This window comes from Anolis sagrei, chromosome 3, assembly GCF_037176765.1.
Source record: "Anolis sagrei isolate rAnoSag1 chromosome 3, rAnoSag1.mat, whole genome shotgun sequence".
NCBI classification, from domain to species: Eukaryota; Metazoa; Chordata; class Lepidosauria; order Squamata; family Dactyloidae; genus Anolis; species Anolis sagrei.
The window spans coordinates 130,511,201-130,530,805 of record NC_090023.1 but is presented as its reverse complement, the minus strand read 5'-3'; the positions used below and the strand labels follow the sequence as shown (position 1 = coordinate 130,530,805).

Here is a 19,605-nt window from a genome sequence, read left to right as displayed (position 1 = left end):
ATTTCTGAGAAAAAAAGAAAAGAAAATACAGGATATGCAGCAAACAACAACAATAACAACAACTTCTTTATGGTTGTATTCCGCCTCCATCTCCCCAAAGGGACTCAGGGCAGCTTACATGGGGACAAGTCCGATGAAGCATGAGCTTCCTGTTGCTTTTTGGTCTATTTCCCATCCAAATGTACTCTATTTCCTGACATAATATGGATGTAATATTAAAGTGTTCTAGTAAACTACAGGTCTTTCCCATTCAACAAGCCTAGGATCGTGAGAATACATGAGAAACACCCTAGCTGTGAAATTGTCTCTTGAGGAAGGACCAGCTGGCTCCATCCTTCTGGTGTTTCTGGTTGGGTGGCTAAGACTATATGATTTTGTTTGACTTTAGATTCTTAAAACCAAGGATAACTTCTATTGTAGCTATGTATTGGATTTTTAGAAACTGTTTTTCAAGAAATTGCTTTAAAAATGTTCTTAACCTTTTGGATGTTTGTAATCTTTGTATATCACAAATCTTACTTAGAAAACCCTATGACAGATTTACCTTAGGGTTGCCATAGGTTACAAAATGACTTGAAGACACACAACAGCAATAACAGCAATCACCTTCAAGGCGGCAAAAATACTTTAAACAAACACCTGAATTTCTATCATACCATTTATTGCCGAATAAAAACTATACGTAATGCATATAGTTCTTGGCCTTTTGGCTAAGATCAAGTATAATGCATGTCCTTATCAATTTGTTTGAATACAAATAAGCAGAGAGAAAATAATTTGACTTATCCTTTTAGAGACACAACAGTCACAACTCCTGAAAGTTCTCTACAGTGCCACCACTTCTGGGATAAATAAAATAATATTCTGTTTAAAAGAATTGACCACAGGTATTTTAACTTACATCAAAAGGTTAATAGTGATTCTTCTAAAATGAGTCTGCAGAGTCTGAATCTGGAATAGTCAATCAATGGGTGATTAACCTTGGAAATTATAATATGAAAATTAAATCCTTTTATTTCGGTTTGGTGTGAAAAATCTATTCCATTAAAAGTAGTGTCACTGTAAGCAAGGGTTAGGCAATTGTTGAGAGACTTATGTTGTACAGTCTTCTACTAATGGGTCCCCAAAAACTGCATCCACCCCTTGTGACCACAGTTATTGCGGCCCAAACAAGATATGAGTTTGCCTTGTTTTATAAATTGAGAAAAAAACTTTTTTCATTTAAAAATTTGGCAAGAGGGGAACCCTTATATTTAGTGTACAGTTGCTATTCAGCTGTAAGCTATGTACTTTCTATTTTCCTAGCAAGGAAGAGGGAGTAAGAGCAAGTTGATCGAAACTCCCAAAGTATAAGTATTTCAGGGGTGATTTGAAGGATAAAGACTCCGAAAGGTCTTCTTTAGTTCACTTTCTCCCATTCTTCTAACCATTAAGGGTACTATGGAGACCATCTGGAATTGCTGGGATGTCTGCTTATCAACAGTATGCCTTCTAGACATGGTGGAAAGGAAACTGCAAAACAATCCATGAAGATGGTGCATTACTTCCAAGGCATTGTATTGGGGAAGAGATGTCGGTACAATCAGACCTTTGCATTTTATATGCATACTACGTTTGTGTATTTTTTTAAAAAAAATCTAAAGATATTCTGTAGATATTCATGTTGTGCTATCATGTGGATACAGTTGCATAGTGGAACTAATGTTAGACCTATGCCCCTATGCTTATATATGGGCACATCTAGACATGCTCTTTAATTCATAGAGGAGGCAGATCAGCTCCATGATTGTTTTATGACACACAGAACTAATCTGACATAGTTTTAGAAGACAAACAATTCTGAGACCTCTACATCTCTGACCCTCCTTGTGGTGGCCTTCATTAGGCTGTCATGTCATTTCCAGTGCCTGACCTCTTTACTCTTAACATGCTAAGTCATGATTCTTCTCTAAGTAGTCTAGAAGAAACATCAATTGCTTGGGAAGATTTTGTGGTATTGGTGACCAATTTTCCATTGGTCCCCAATACAATGAAAAATGAAACATCTGCTCCTCAACCCCTCATTGGGAATAGCAAGGAAAAAGCACTGGGAGCCAGCAGACAACATGGGTGGTTAAACAGCCAAAACACCATGGTGGCTAAAGAGAAACTGTAAAGTTTCCAGGAATAAATGAGACTGTTTTTGATCCATATTTTACTTCTTTATGAATCACTTATATGTTTTTAAAATTCATCCTCAGAAAAAATCAGATACAGGAAAATTTTTGCAGTGATTATATTGTTCTAACAGCATCTCAAACAGAATGACCATCAGGAATAATCCCAAATATCATGCATATAGGAAAATGTCCACACTAGAACTGATCTTTGACATTTGCCAATACTAGTCCTCTTTACAGGAAAAAAGAGAAGAATTAGATAGAGGTCTAATATAATTTTTTGAAATCTTTTTCATCATAAAACTTCCCTCATTCTCTTCATTTAAATTTTCTACATATTATATCAGCAACAAATATATTGTATTTAAGAGTGTTTGTAAATGGTTATGGTTCCAGTTTAATAGTTAAGTTTTTGGTATGGTATTAAATCTTCATTTAATTAAATCTATATTTTGTGAACATTCTGCAGGATGCATTAAACTATTCTTATATCTTCATATGACAGAAGAATAAGAAAGACAGCTGGCCATATTTTCTCTTTGTATTAAATGTTTTACGGAGACCACTCACAAACACACACGTATGCACAAATAGAGTAGGTCAGGAAATTAGACATCTTATCTTTGGGTCTGTTAAAAAGGACCAATAACCTCAGCCTCCAGCACTCCAGTGTGATAACTGCTTTTACAAAATGAATTTTTTACTTTTTCACAGCTTAGCTACAAGTAGACACTATCAGTGAAACAGCATTTCCCTGCAATATGATGGAAAGCAAAAGATTTCAACATCTGACAGAAGAAAATGAACAACTGATAAACAATCTTTGAAATGCTCTCTCGCTGCAACATATGCTGTTCACAATGATTTGCATTTTTATTATTGTTGACTTTCATGACAGGCCGATGGTCAGCTAAATATACAATAACATGAAACAAAACTAATTAGAAGTCCACCATCCCATTATAGACACGAACAAAACAAGCCTATAAAAAAACCAAGAAGTTTTAAGCATAGACTATATACAATTTGAAAGAAATAATCACATTTTTCCTTTATGAAAGAATTAAAAAATATTTTTCTGCTGCTACTACTCAGTATGGAATTATGGCATCTACATGAATCATATACAGATGCTTAAGGTTATGACTATCAATACTGTGAAAGGTGCATTCCTTAATATAGCTCAATGAATCTCAATAAACTCAAGATAATTCTTTTTCTCTGAATACCAGAATCTCTTGTAAAATATAATCATGTTTTCAAGTCTTTGAACGAACATTTTGAAATGCTTGTTTATATGTGGATTGTGGATACCCTTCCCATAGGTCCCATTTACACTGACTTTTTAGGTAAGTTTGGGAACAGATCAACCTATGGGCATCTACAAACTGTACATCTACAAACTGATCTGATTGAACCTGGTAAAAACTGCTTAACATGGCTTCACCCCAAGTGAAAATAAACACACAGGGATCCTACACCAAGTTTCGGGCTTTCTCGTGTTCAGATTTGCAGACATCAACTGCCAATTCTTATTCGGAATCAGAGGTGAGCCATCCTGCCCTCTTCCACCCTGTTGCTGCCAGCTACAAGGATGACAAAAGAACCTCGATCATTTTCAGCAGCTTCTTGTCCTGATTCTGTGCCATGTGATAGGCAAAGGAACCTGGAAAGAGTGAGGGGGTGGGGCACAGCTGGGCAGTGGGAATGCCCTCCTGCCACCGTGGCAGTTCCTAGTGCCCCTGTCCAGCCACAAGGTGGGCCAGAACTGGCATTTTGCATGCCAGTTCCACACCATATTATATGTCTGTATAGTCCCATAGTTGCTTTAAACCTGGGTTTGAATGATGTTAAGCTGAACTGGAGAAATAAAGCTCATAATGGTAATGAACAAGATTACCTACATATATTAGATTTGGCCCAAATTCAACCATATTTACAGTAAACCTATAGAAATATTGAAACCTAAGAGTTAAACTAGTCATTACATTAGGATCTACTTTAAACAGGCTTAGGTCAGGATCCACACTGCAAAAGAATAATAGCAACAAGGAAATACAACTGACAGAATAGCTGTTTAATTAAGTTTTGGAATCAAATAGAGTCTGGCAGAAAACTGCAGACCATTTGAGGAAAAGGAGATTACAATGCAACACCTCTCATTATAATTACCCATTTTTAGAGATGTGATAAAACACTGGTCAGCAAAATTACTGCTTTTAGGGGATGTTAGCTTGACTTCTCAGAGCCGTTATGCACAAAACAAAACCATCCTCACACACCCTTGGCATATGTCAAATTCCAGTTTTAGTTTGATGTGATTTTCCACAATTTGAAAAGCTCCACATGCAAAAAGTTCTCAGGTTTGAAACAATAATTTATTAAAGTTAGTCCTTGTTAACAGAAATGTTAATTTGTTATTTGGGCTAATATCAATCACAGAGTTTGCTATATTGTTGCTAGTTAATTATTTATTAGACTTCAAAGCACATTACAAGATTTATAAAGAATTGTGCATTTGTGTTTATTTTTATTAGTTCATTCAAAATGTCCTTAGCATTGTTTAAAAGTTTTCTTCTTCAAACATGGGAGGCTTTTCCCCCCAGAATACTTTACAAAATTCATAATATGCATGTTGTTGAGGATAATGGGACACTAATATATTTTGAAATGGAAAGTCTGGGGAAAGTTTTCCTAAAATATGTCACTGATCTGCATCTCTGTTCTCTTCTTCCTACTGCCAGCATGCACATTGATCATTCTCCCTTTAAGCACTTTGTTTACTCAAGGTTAATAAGCAATAATATGTTTATTTCAGCTAGAACATGCTGAATAATAAGTGACTGGCTGCAAAGATCAATCAGTGAAACAAGGGTGATGAGTTCTTCATCAAAAACTGTCTTCAGAGCTTCTGAGCATATCCAAAACATTTTCCTGCACAACATGGGTTCTGCACGCCCTCTGCCTTCCTACTCGCAATCAAGAAGCATGATCTTCAAAAGATTAGTTACTATTGCAAATGTTTTGCATGGTAGTCAGGGATCTCAAGTTCGACTGTAAATCATCTCCTATTTAAAAGATCAGACACATAACAAATTATTATTGAATGTTATTCTCTGTGCCCACTTTACTTTGCTGAAACTTTGGATCCTATACTATAAGACTAATACATATTTACACTCATTCAGCTTTAGAATCCCCATGTCAAAAAGAATCATATCCAGGGCCAACAACTTCTGACTCACGAGGAATACTTCTTATCTAACTTAACCAATTTAAGAAAAAAAGTGTATAAAACCTAGCAAAATATTGATGACCTTAATATTTTTCAGACTGGAGCTGCAGCGGCAGCATATAACTGAAAACGGGATTGTCAAATATTCACAAGTTCTGAACACAGAGAGAAAGTAATTTCCCGTGATATAATTTTATAATCCCTTACCACTGCACAAGCAAGGCCATTCTACCTGGTGCAAAGATTTGTGCTTTGGGAAGAATAACAGATCGACTAGGTTAACGTTATGGTTAGAGACAGGTTTCTTTAAGCAACTGGCTTTTCTTGCATCAATGACCACAGAGATGGCTTTAATATGCTGTGTTAATAAGAACATCAGAATCCAATTTTGGCTTGGCAAAGACAAACTTGGCTTTGCTACAAAGACATCAACAGAGGTACAGCTACATAGCACTTAGATGAACACTAATCTTAACACTCAGGTCACAGGGAAACTGACAATCACTATATAGTTATAAAGCAATACCTTTGTGTTTCTACCCAGCCCTGTCAAAAAAATTCTGCATCTTGGATGACCTCTGCTATTGCGTGGTTCAGCTGCTGCAAAAACCTACAACTATTTTAATTCTCAAAATTTTCTGGTCTATCACTATCGCCCTCTCCCCACAAATGATGCACACGGATGGCTACAATCAGTCATATTCAGGAAGCATGGAGTGGTTTTGTTATGCTGTCTTGTACTCCAAAAGGAAGGTAAAAACCAGTTGTTTTTCTTGCTTTGTAGTCTACATTCTACTGTCCTGAGAGAAGCATAAACAACTTTTTTTTTAAAAAAGGAAAGCTTAAATGCCTGGCCTGTTGCTAAAGCAAATTGAAGTTGTACGCACTGTCTAGTATGTGGGATGGATAGTGCAGATGCCCTTTATCTCAGCGTCTTAAGGTCATTTTTAAACAGCTCACACAATGCTAAACATGCACTTTCTCATTGTTATGCAAACTATGTAACTACAAGAACAAATGTAATATGTGCAGTTATCTCATTTGCATGTACAAGATACATGGGAAATTCAAGGTGTAGGTAAAATACACACATACACACACACACACCTTGTAGTAATCTCAGTTTCCTCATCAGGCTGGATTTGAAAGCCATTTCCTTGGAAGTGACCATTCTTTGATGAAATAATGCTTCTTCACCACTATTGCATTTGTACAGAGTTCTCAACCACAGGGTTCTTTCAGATGGTCGAAGTCCTATTAAATTTTGGCCAACAAGAAGAAAATGCAGTCCACTCAATAGCCCATTGAAAACAATATGTAAATTTGCACATATTTGCCACAGTTTATACAAGCAGTTGTAATGGATCCTTTTCACATTTTGTACAACCTGAAGAGGTTGCCAAAGTCATTGAAAAGATGAGAACTATGCCATGCATTCTAGACTCCTGCTTTTCCCAAATTATTCTGATATATTCACGCAGAATATCAGAGACTGTCAGAGACTGTGAATGGACAGACATTTTACTAATATAAAGTTTTACTAATTTAAATTCTTCTTTTTTTATTTAAGTGTGAAATCTTAACTTTTTGCACTTTTTTGCACTTCTCTTGTTCCCGCAAACCTTGACAGATTTTCTAGTATGAATGAATGAATGAATAAATTTTATTGCACTAGCCATAGGCCATGACATCATAACATACAACCTTTATAAACACATTCCAATATAAACCGAAACCCATTCAAAATTTAAAACTAGATCTTTAAAATTTTGCTGGCAGAAACCTAACAGTAATATGTGTCCTCCTTAACCTTCTCCCTTTCCCTATCTGGACTCCAACGAGGATTTTGCTACTCTGTCTCTGATCTTTTGGGCTGCAATTGCGAATGTGGCTACTTTTAGTGTTACATTTTTGTCATAATCTGCCAGCAAGTCACCGATCACGGCCGATTCATGCCATGCTGCCCTTTCTTCCAGGAGTGTTCCCAGAAGATTTTTTCTGGGATCATTATACAGAGGGCAGTGTAATAGATAGTGTGTTAGATCTTCTTTAACCCCAGAGCCACAAATGCAAAGCCTTTGGGCATGGGGGATCCCTTTGTATCTCCCTTCTAGCCAGTTTGAGGGCATTGTTTGGAAGCGCAGGGCTGTAAAGGCTTTCCTCAACACTGGTGACGTAAGATCTTGAAGATATTGTTGGCAGTATTGGTCACTCTTTAGTCTGGGATACCATGTAGAAAAACCTTGCTTTTTACTAATCTCCAAATTGCCAGCTGCATCCATCTCAAAGATTTTATCACTAATCTCCTTCTTGTCCAGCTGCATTAGAGTTGTTATTGACCCATCAAAATACTGATGGAGCAAGGCTAGCCAAGATTGCACCCATCCTCCCCGTTTATACTGCTCCATCAAGCAATGCTTTGCTATGCTCGCCTCCTCCATTCCTAGCAGTCTCTTCCCATATGAGATGGTGAGTTTATGCATTCTTGCCTTAATTGAGGGAAGATCTAATTCCAGTCTTAACAGGGCAGCTGGGGTCCCAGGGGGAAGGGCTAGAAGAGCTCTTGCGAACTTGTTCTGAATGCGTTCAACCTGTTCTGTGTTACCTTGCCCCCAAATTTCCGCTCCGTATAACATTTGGGGTAAAATTTTAGCGGCAAAAATCTTTACTGTGGGACATACCAGGGAACCTCCCTTTGTTTTTCCAAAGGCTAGGATTGACTTCGCTGACCTCCAGGCAGATAATTTGGCTGCCTCTATGTGGTTCTTCCAGTTTCCATTATGTGAGAAGTGTAAGCCCAAGTATTTAAAGCTATCACACTGCTCTATTGTGTGACCATCCAATTTCCAAGTGTGTCTTTGCTTCCTTTTAGAAAATACCATCACTTTGGTTTTTGAGTGATTGATTGACAGCTTCTCTTGTCTACAAATTCTACTTAATGACCTCAAAAGTCTCCTGAGACCTATTTGCGTAGATGACAGGAGCACCATGTCATCCGCATATAATAGGATCTGGATTCTCCTATTACCTACTAATGGCGGAAAGTGTTCAGGGGAACTCAACTCGGCCACTAGGTTGTTCACGTAGAAGTTAAACAGAAAAGGTGCTAGCAAGCATCCCTGCCTGACTCCTCTTTTAGTTTCAATATTGTTCGATAGCTTGCCTGATAGCCCTAACCTCACTCTTAGATCCGTTCCCGAGTATAGCTGGTGCAATAATAACAGCAGTCGTCTGTCCACATTCGACTTTGCCAACTTTGCCCACAAACGCTGTCTGTCAATTAGATCAAAAGCTGAGGTAAAATCCACAAATGCTGCGTATAGGCAACCCTTTGGTTTCCTCAGGCTATTTTGGATTATGTGCGACAGTACAAAGCATTGGTCTATTGTGCTTCTGCCATGTCGAAATCCCGCCTGTTCTTCAGATTTTCTAGTAGAACCTGGGAGAAGGCAACCATGTATTCCATTGTGAGCTATCCTAGACTCTTGGTGATGCCTTTGCAATCCATTCACTTCAAGAGCAGTGTGTAAAGAAACAAGACAATGCAAGCCATGAGGTGAAGGGACTATGCTGATTTACTTAAGCACTGAATTACTAATCTTAGGGACCAAACTAAAACATATACAGAATACACTCACATCTACCTATGGGAAAGCCTACCCTTAATTTGAGGTCAATTGCTCCAGAGCTGCCCCAGTGCAGCCCGGGAATATCTCTGGCGCTCTTCTTTGCATTTGGCTGGCTGGCTGGGCTAAGAGCGCATTGCAGCTGCCATCACACCAATGTGTTACCAGGCACAAGCAGCTCTTTCACAGAGGTTTGCTGTCGACATCATTCAGAGGCTTTCTATCAACATTGCTTCTGGTCACAGGGCTGGGCACCTTGTTGTGACCAGAAGCAATGTTGATGAAAGCCTCTGAATCAATAGACACAACAGTAGTCTATTGATCCAGCTGTCCATGCTTCCAAAACTCTAAGATCATTATGGAGCTTCCAGGAAGCTCCTGAGTAAATCTCATCTCCCCTTGAACAGGATTAACAGGTGAATACAGTGCTCTTAATGTGAATCCAGCCATGTTTGGTGGACTCCCTGCAACAGCCGAAAAGTGAGTTCACATTATTTGGCCCATATAGATATGGATTTTGAAGTCTGTAGGTTAGCTTTCTTCACAATGTTTGCCCTTTTCAAAGTACTTTTACTGAGGAATTCACACAGGTTGTTTAACACAGTGGTTCTCAACCTGGGGCCCCCAGATGTTTTTCACCTTCAACTCCCAGAAATCCTAACCGCTGGTCAACTGGCCGAGATTTCTGGGAGTTGTAGGCCAAAAATATCTGGGGACCCCAGGTTGAGAACCACTGGTTTAACGGGTTGGAAGTGAGTACAGGATGAATCATGTTGATGTCTGTAATTCACTTATTTTTTTAAAAAAACTGCCTCCTATTGGCCACTGAGCAGAATGATATCTGAGAAGTCACAGGTGAATGCTTCTAAATGTAGGGCATTTTGTCATTGTTGTAAAATAATGATTTAAAATGTGCCTACACAGGTCAAATTCCCCCTCCCATAAACAGAACGAAGTAGTAACTAGTAATAATAATACCTTACAATTATGCAATATTCTGTAATCTCTTCTGTAGTAAGGCGATAACTCCAAGTGATTTTTGTAAGAAGTAAGACATATAATGACAATTTCAGTGTGGCAATACTTATGTGTGTGAAACAGGAGACGCTCAGTGAGCCACATTTCAAATGAAGCTCTTCTGTATCAGCAGCAACATAACATATGTCACTGAATGGGTTCCAAAATATTTCAAAAGCATTTATCTCAATAATGGTGCTGGTTCATTCACCCAAAGATACCCAATGATAATCTTGAAATATAGATAAGATAGGTAACTTGAAATATAGGTAGGTAGGTAGGTAGGTAGTATTTAACTGGAGAAAATGTTTCTTTTCCCTTGAAATGTTAAATAGGTTGTTCGCTTTATAAAGGAAGCACATTTTGAAAAGATTAATAAACTTCATTAATAGATGGATTCCATCATGCTCTTTACAGAGCAGCAAGAAGGGCCGACATTGCCACAGAATTAATAATCTGTCCTAAAGTAGTTCCGTTTTTTTCTTTATGGCTGGAACGTAATGTCATTGCCGCTGCTGCATCTTACTCACCCAATCTCCTGCTCTATCGCTGCCAAGGTCATGGCCGAAAAACTAACTGAGCTTTTCCACTTTGTTAATCTGTAGCTTCTGGAGTTTCTTAGGGAACACAGGAAATACTATCTGCCTAGTAAAAAATCAAGTCGTTTGTATAATAGTGGGGCAACAGTATCAAGTGTTTTGCACCTGTTTTACACTGCAGTGCCGTAATGTCTATAAAGCAAACAGTAGATCGTGGGGTCAGATTACAAATTGGACCGGGCTGTTTGCTAGATTGCTGCTTTGTTTAACCTTTATGCTCTTGTTTTAAAAGGTGATTCGGGGAGGGGAGTTGCAAGAAAGAAGTAGTCAGTTAAAAGGTTGTAATTATCTGTAAGAGAAACTAGATAATCTGCTTCCACAAATTATGAGGCAATTATTTTCCTAGTTAGACCTGCATAAAGCTGCGATGCTTTTTAAAGGAATCAAGTTGAAAAGAATTATGTGCTGACTATGTGTGGCTTGTAAGTTGTACAATCGGAGTAGATGTCAAAAGACAATGTTCTGCACCTGTTTATCTTCCCCTGTTCTAATGCATGTAAAAGCAAGCAGTAGATTTCGGAGTCAAATTCAGTATCGGATTCTGCTGCCTGCTAGAGTGCTGCTCTGTTTTATTCAGCTAGGTTGCAAAAAGAAAAAAGAAAAAACAAGAGGCCAATTAAATGGATTATAATTATCTGCAAAGCAAATTTGATACTCTGCTTCAACAAATGATGAGACAATTATTTTCTACACTGGCTTCTATAAAATTAAGATGCTCTGTTGGAAATAAACTCACAAAGAGGGATGAAAACTAGATATGATATGTCGTTTGTAATATGTATGATTGGAATGTATAAGGGGGAAAATCCTCTTTCTATTATGAGATTAGAGTTAGCTTCCTCTTCTTGATATTGAAACCAACAAATTTCAATATTTTTCACATCCTATTATTAAGCACAACCTATCACTAAATCTGGATTCTAATGTGATCCTTACAAAATCCATGCCTCCTGATAGCATCCTTGGGTTTTGTTGTTTGTCTTTCTGCCTGACATATACTTTTTGTATTAATTTTTAACACTGACATGATGCATCTCTCCCTCGCTCCCTCTCTGTCATACATACACATGCTTGTCCTTTTGTACTATTCTGATTGCATATTTCCAAAAACAAATATTATGTTCCAAGTTAAGGCAGCAGAACTCATGTTTTCTGAGAAGTAGCATTTTTATTCTCAGCAGGAAAAATTAAAGAATTGAGCGCATTTTGGCTGTAATAGCCACCTTCCCTACAGTCTACAAAATGACTCTATTATTATAGCTGCTTGGAATAAAAAATTAAAATAGATTGTGTTAAAGAAGACATACGGGAGGCTTTGCCAAGCAAACAAACAGAAGTCTCTAGTATTGTGTGCTAAAGTGATCTTCATTTTTGGATAGTGAATGTGCATTTGCTTTGCAGTGATGGTGGTTGGTGCTTTCTCCCTCTGCTTTAATATTCATAGGTCACAGGAATGTTGTTGTTCATTCGTTTAGTCGTCTCCGACTCTTCGTGACCTCATGGACCAGCCTACGCCAGAGCTCCCTGTCGGCCGTTACCACCCCCAGCTCCTTCAAGGTCAGTCCAGTCACTTCAAGGATGCCATCCATCCATCTTGCCCTTGGTCGGCCCCTCTTCCTTTTGCCTTCCACTTTCCCCAGCATGATTGTCTTCTCTAGGCTTTCCTGTCTCCTCATGATGTGGCCAAAGTACTTCAACTTTGTCTCTAGTATCTTTCCCTCCAGTGAGCAGTCGGGCTTTATTTCCTGGAGGATGGACTGGTTGGATCTTCTCGCAGTCCAAGGCACTCTCAGCACTTTCCTCCAACACCACAGCTCAAAAGCATCTATCTTCCTTCGCTCAGCCTTCCCTAAGGTCCAGCTCTCACATCCGTAGGTGACTACAGGGAATACCATGGCTTTGACTAGGCGGATCTTTGTTGCCAGTCTGATGTCTCTACTCTTCACTATTTTATCGAGATTGGACATTGCTCTCCTCCCAAGAAGTAAGCGTCTTCTGATTTCCTGGCCACAGTCTGCATCTGCAGTAATCTTTGCACCTAGAAATACAAAGTCTGTCACGGCCTCCACAGGAATAAGGCAAGAAAATTGCTGAACAGATATTTTCTCTGTAGTATTTAGTCAATATTGCTCAGCCCTGACTCATGCATCTGTTCTCTTTTCTTTTAAAATGTGCCCATCATGCCAGAAGGGCAGTCGGTGTTTTTCATCTGCTGAGCCTTACTAATAGGTGATATCTCACTCTCTTATTACTCCATTTTCATGTGAGACCAGTTCTCACAAACCTTAAGTTTAACACATAGATACACACACACAAACATGTTTGAAGAAATACATTGATTCATGGCAGTTGATGGGACAGATACTCTGTCAAGCACATAACTCAAAAGGAAGAAGTCCTTTATATGAAGCCACCAATTTTAAACAAAAACAGACAAAATTCTCAAAAAGGAAGGCAGATGATACTAAGAATCTTGTTTTTATACTTGTGAATTTCTAAATATATATTATATTGTGAATTTTTGTGAAGATTCATGGTATGTGCTTAGTCTTCTGCTATATCGTTTCCACTCAGGTAAATCTTGAATCAGGCCTAGAGTTCTTTTTCAATAAAAGTCTGTAAACACTACACTTCAATCTTTCTTCTGTTTGGTTATAGGGGTGCTACCAAAGTAGAGAGACTTTCTGTTTCCTCCTGACTATTTCTCTGCAGATACAACGGCAACTTCCCTTGAACAAGTGAGTCTTCATGACATCTTTTGCATAAAGGATGTACAGATTACCTTTTCACATATGCTCTGAAAGTATCTACTTAGGATTTCATCAAATTTGATTCAATTTGTGAAGGAAAAGGGATATATCCCCGTTTTCTTTTTTTTAAATGCATAAAACACAGAAATGAAGCACAGTTTTAAGAAATTTGCACTCCCACCTATAAGTAATTTACAGTGTTTAGCCTCTCTTGCAGATCTGAATGTGGCTAGGTTTAACAATACACTGCCTACAATGAAAAGCATAAAGTATCACCACCGATGGAAAGTACAAGATTCACACTTAAGGCACCAAGTTTCTACAAAAGATTTATGGTATTTTTCTCCCTACATGTACTCATAATCCTAATGTTTTACAACCAACTAATTAATCTTTCCAGCAGTCTGGCATGTTAGACAGGTACAATTCTTCATGAATATATAGACACATTTTGACTTGGGTAAAATCCATTTGATTTTCTAATGTAAACAGGGAACGATACGAAGTCTTATTAGCAGGGTAAGGAAATCTTCGCATTTAAGTGTAACACAGGGCAAGCAATTTTGTTTTTAAAAGGAAATATTTGGTCTAGTGAGAAATCTGGAGCCAATAATTAAGATATAAACTACAGTTTTGAAAGGATGTGTTCAACAGAAGAGGAATATCGGTGATAATTAGAAGCAACCACATCAGTAATGTACATACACAGAAAGACAGACAAAGATACACACGCGCGCGCGCGCACACACACACACACACACACAAAAATACATATAGCTACAGTCAGAGATTGAGAAGCAAACATACATTCTCTCTTAAGGAAGTTTATCCCAAGACAGTAGCATTCACGCTCAGCGTGGAAACTTATGATACCGTCGTAAACCATTTAAGACTTGCTCTCATTATATTACTACCTGAAAATCATACTATAGTTAAAGCCTTGTAAATTCACAGATCCTTCTCATTTAGTCTTCTATATCATAAAACCTTATTTATAATATGTATCATATAGTGTAGTAGTAAATATTTCCAATTAGCTTTAGTGTCAGTAGTGCCCCAAAAACTGATGCATTTATGTTAATATAAAAGCCTACATGGTATATTTTATCATGTATTAGAGATTTTAATCAGGTAATCTGCCTGGCATCTGGAAACCTAAGCAGAAGCAAAGTCTGCTATAACAAAGGCACTGTAACAGTTCACCTTCAGTGAAGAACAATAATGCATTATTAAATTCACTTTCCTGCTCAGTGGTTACACTTAGCTGACCACAGCAAATTTGCTCTCTGCCTGGTCTTCACAAGTTGGCAGAAAAATAGATTCTGTCACATTTAACGGGTTCTGAAAATGACAGGATGCCTCTCTTGGTTTAACTATGAACCATAATCTTTCAGAAGTAAATATAATTACAAATGCCTTTTGTCACGTAGTGCTTAGGAAGGATATTATATATGGGTGATTATGGCAGTAGAAATCACCCGACTGCTTCTCTGTCATTAAAATCAGATTTTGATCATGTAACACATCAACACAACCTCAGGATCCACATGTATATGTTCCTGCATGTATCCTCAAGAACACATATAATATCATGATTACTTTAATGTAACAAAATATAAAAGAGAGCAGGTTCTTTGACTATGTCACAGTTGCTGTTATTGCTGCTGCTGAATGGTGCTTTAATTTAATTTTCTTTTGTCTTTTTCAGAAGAATTTGTTAACCCATCATTGTAGCAAATAAATGACAATGGAAAATTAAGGATGAAATAAAAGACTTATCTCTTTATCAATTCATTCCTGTTCCCTAAAGTTCTCTCACCTAGAAGTAAGTCAAATTGAATACATAAGAGTTCTTCTGAGTGAATGTATATGCGTTTTTACTGTAAAGTTGAAACAGTAAACTGGAAGTAGGTGTTACTGAATTCACTGGGAATTAGTTATCCAAAACATATAAGTATAACACTGATAAAATACAGGAAGCACAAACAGCTAAATATTTTCAGACCAAAAACAGGTAACAGTGTCCACACTGTCTGTAGCTTTAAACAGTTCTTCTGTGCAGAAGGCAGGGCATTGTGGGCAAGCATACAGACGCTGAGTTGTTTGTTCTGCTCCACAATCGCACAAGGTGGAGGATTCAGGTAGTGTCATTTTGCTAGGTTGTCTTTTGATCTGCCAACTTCACTTCTGAATCTGTTCAGGGACTTTCAAGTTATCCATGAAGTTGGAATTGCCTGTGAGCCATTCAGTTGGAATTGCATGATTTTTTTTCTGCCCACAGGGATATTCTTGCTGTCACTGAAGGAACTTTTAGAGGAGTAGTGGTTCTCATGAAACTTTCCCTTGATTTAAGTCTACTGGGAAGAGGCTAATAGCCATACAGTGGGTGGTTTTTACTATGTTCAACCTTCTCTCGTAATTGGCAGCAACTTCCCATCGCACATTTGGGGGGGGGGGGGGGGGGGGGCAATGCCAGATAGCTTATAAAGTCTATCAGCAGGTGTAGCTTTAAAACATCCTGTGATTATTCTATATGTTCCATTCAGTGCTGTATTCACCTCCTTTGCTTGGGCAATAAGACAAGACCAGGGTTGATGTTCTTATTAATTTTGGGTCTGCATCCCATGCACTATCAGTAAGTTTCCACAGGATGTTATTGTGTGCAGCTACTTTGTGCTTGGTGTTCACACAGTGTTTCCTAAATGTTAGTGTTTGATCTAATGTGATTCTGAGACATTTAGGATGGGAGCAATGTTCAAGCTCTTGGCCTCCCCAGATAACTTTCAATTTCCTGTTGACTTCAAGATTACGTAGGGGGAAAGCACACACTTGTGTCTCCGCAGGGTTAGGCTTCAGGTGCTTATCTTTGTAGTAGCTGGAGAGATCTTTCGGGGCATTAGTAAGTTGGTTTTCAACTGTTTCAAAGTCTTTTGCTTGTGTTGTTAGACCAAGGTCATCAGCATATATAAAGCTCTTTATGAGTGGTGGCTTGGCTGATGGTTAGTAAAAATGTTAAATAAAGTTGTTGCAAGAATGCTGTCTTGAGATAGACCATTCTTTTTCCTCTTCCATCTACCTTTCCTGCCCTGAAACTCCACATAGAAGCTGCGGTTTTCTAGGAGGATCTGGATAGTTTTTGTAAAATCATAGTCCTGAGTGATATGGTAGACTTTATGCAGCATTTTCCTATGTTGCACTGTGTCATAGGCTGCCCTAAGGTCCATAAAAACTGTTCTCATAATGCAACTTCTCCTCAATATATTCGGTCAAGTTACAAATTTGAGCTGTGCAGTTTTTTTCCTGGTCTGAAGCCTGCTAGTTTTGCAATAGCTGGGGTTCAAAAACAAGGCCTCATCGATTTAATGGTACCCTCTGATATATTTTATAAAGATGGCATAAGAGAGAGATTGGTTGGTAGTTCTTGGTATTGGAGGCACATTTTCCAGGTTTTAAAATGGCAATAATGTTAGTTTTTCTCCATAGTCTGGGAATCTGTTTGTGTGCCAAGCACATTGTAAAAATTCAAAAGTCAGTTTTCAGCTTTGGGGCTGAAGTATTTGATTTGCTCCATCATTAACTCATCTAGGCCAGGTGCTTTTCCAGTTTTGCATAGCTTAATAACCTCTCTGAGTTCTTTCAGGTTTAGGAGCGATGACAACTGGTGGGTTTCAAGTTCTAGTGCCCTGCTGACTTTCACCCTTACTCTGCTGCGGTTGGTTTTCCCATTCTGAATTTGTTGGTGTGCTATCCAAACAGATAGCACACCAACAAATTCAGAATGGGACAACCAACCGCAGCAGAGTAAGGGTGAAAGTCAGCAGGGCACTAGAACTTGAAACCCACCAGTTGTCATCGCTCCTAAACCTGAAAGTTTACAGAGTGTTACGTTTGCATATCCACAGTTAATCAGAAGACCATTATCCAGGCTTCTCAACAATTGTCAGGCTCTACGACTACTCTTAGAGATATCAAGATTTTCAAGCAGCTATATCCAGTAGTCTTTCTTAGCATTAGTTATGGCTGTAGATAATTTGTGGCCTGCTGCTATAGTTTCATCTGAATGGATTCTGAGGTATGATCCGAGGTATTCCTGGAGTGGAATTAGCGATTCTTCATTTATGCCTATTAGGTTGCTTCTATGACACCCTCTAGGGACTGAGATCCTCGAGGATCTTTTCAGTTTCTACAAACAAGTCATAGCCTTCTATAGAAGGTTCTATATCAGAAACAGCTGCTTTCAGCTTCTCTGTAAACTTTTTCCGGTTAGCTTTATTGAAATTACATCTTCTATGGAAAGGGACACGTTTTGGTCTTACAGCTATAGATGCTAGATCGTGCTCTGAAAGAATGCTTCTAACAGGAGCTATTCTTGTAATTAGCATAATTCTACTGGATTCTAATTACTTCACTTACACGTGAGGAGACATGCAAAGGCAGCATGATTGAGAACTGCATCATTAATCCCATTCTCAAATTAAGTAGGCTATTCTGGTTGCTTCAAAACATTTGAGGATGGCAGCTCAAGACTTATTTGAAGCATGGTGACCATTGTCTTAATAGCTGTTGGATCCCATATAGCAGCCCACAAAATGAAGCCCCAAATTATTCAGCCTGAAAAAATAAATTTTACGGCAACTCTGGTAATCTGGCCTCATCAAGATATGTGATAGAACGCAAGAAAATTTGAAAACTAGATTTTGCAACATTTTGCTCTATCACCGTTTGTCAGGAACTCCTTTCTATCCAAGTGTCTACATTCTTTTTTATTTCCAGGCAAAGCTCTATAACAGTGGTTCTTAGCCTGTGGGTCCCCAGATGTTTTGGCCTTCAACTCCCAGAAATCCTAACAGCTGGTAAACTGGCTGGGATTTCTTGGAGTTGTAGGCCAAAACATCTGGGGACCCACAAGTTGAGAACCACTGCTCTATAGTATCTGGCTGGCATTCTGTTAATTTGATATACAGGCACCGTATGTCTGTGTATGTCTTTCTGAGGTCTCTGTGGACAGTGATATATGCTTCCACCATCCATAGTGACCAAATCCATAGTGGATAGCAGGAGAAACATCTCAATGGTTGAGACTTCTTAAGGAACTTAGCAGAAATTTGTTGACAATGTAATCTTTCCATATCTCACTATGAAGATAAATCAAACACCTCGCCAGTTCCCCACTCAAAGAATACCTGTGGGGGGGGGGGGGGGCTGCAACAGTTAAGTATGTGATTATTTTCCCATAGAGGGAAGAGAAATGCATGTGTTTGGTCAGCATTATGGGGTATAAAGGAGAATGGAGTGCTCTTTTTTATTCTTTACATCCTCTAACATAAAAAAACCCTGTGATAACAAAAATTCTGAAATACCTAAATGGTGTTTTGGAACTATAATTTAAGTATAATTTGGGGTGAAACCCCTAATAAGTATCAGAGAACAAGTACATTGTTTTTGGTAGGTCTGGGTATCAGGTTTTCTAAGAAAGAGAGATTTGCTCTCGATAAATATCTTATATTTACTTCTCTGTTTTTTTTGCCAGTAAGTAGATATAGTGCCTGAAATATGTTTCTCCCTACGGCAGATACCTTCCATTTGTTCCCTGGTTTATTTCATCCCATGTAAAGGCTTCTATCATTTGATAAATTGCATGGCTGCTTAGGGATATAATTATTCGCTTATTTTCTTCTTGAAGGAAACAACAAGTAATTTTGACCAAGTTTTCTCCCACAGTGAGAAAGTGCTTGAAAACAAAAAACTTCAACACCTTTTCACTATTTTGGGACTTATTCTCATTAGATTTTTTAAGTATAAACCTTCCAAAAATGTGCTTTTGCATAGTCATATTTTTTGTACAGAAAATGCTGTTCCCAGGATATGTTGTTTTTGTGCAAAACACCCATGTATGCCTTTTGCAAAGAATCAAGTGCTTAATTTTGAAATTCCCATCTTAAAAAAATGTCTCTGTGCTGAGGGGAAAGTGCTTTTTTATGCAGAAAATGTTTGCACCAAATAAGTTCCGAACTGTAGAGTATTTTAAAGGGTTCTTCTCATCAAGGTTTCTTAATACTCAAGTAACATGCTTTTGGGTCATTTTAAAAGTATTTCTGAACATTTTTTCCATCTATTCTGCTGTTACAACAAGTTTGAAAATAAGTTTTCATTTCTACCTCCTACCACCAAAAGTGGGTATAATGAGGATTGGCTATTTCCAGACTGGTATAATCCACA

General features: G+C 38.2%; 1 protein-coding gene across 8 annotated transcripts in view; it reads right to left on the bottom strand.

Moving 5' to 3' along the window:
• Positions 1-19,605, bottom strand: part of DACH1 (dachshund family transcription factor 1) — a 378,332-nt gene that overhangs the window by 80,048 nt on the left and 278,679 nt on the right. For 5 of the 8 annotated variants that reach the window (XM_060769404.2, XM_067466906.1, XM_060769403.2 and 2 more), the window contains one exon: positions 6,502-6,648. The exons of the other annotated variants lie outside the window; for them this stretch is intronic. In XM_060769404.2, coding sequence (XP_060625387.2) covers positions 6,502-6,648 — 147 coding nt within the window. The remainder of the gene's footprint in view (positions 1-6,501; positions 6,649-19,605) is intronic. 8 annotated transcript variants of the gene reach the window in all.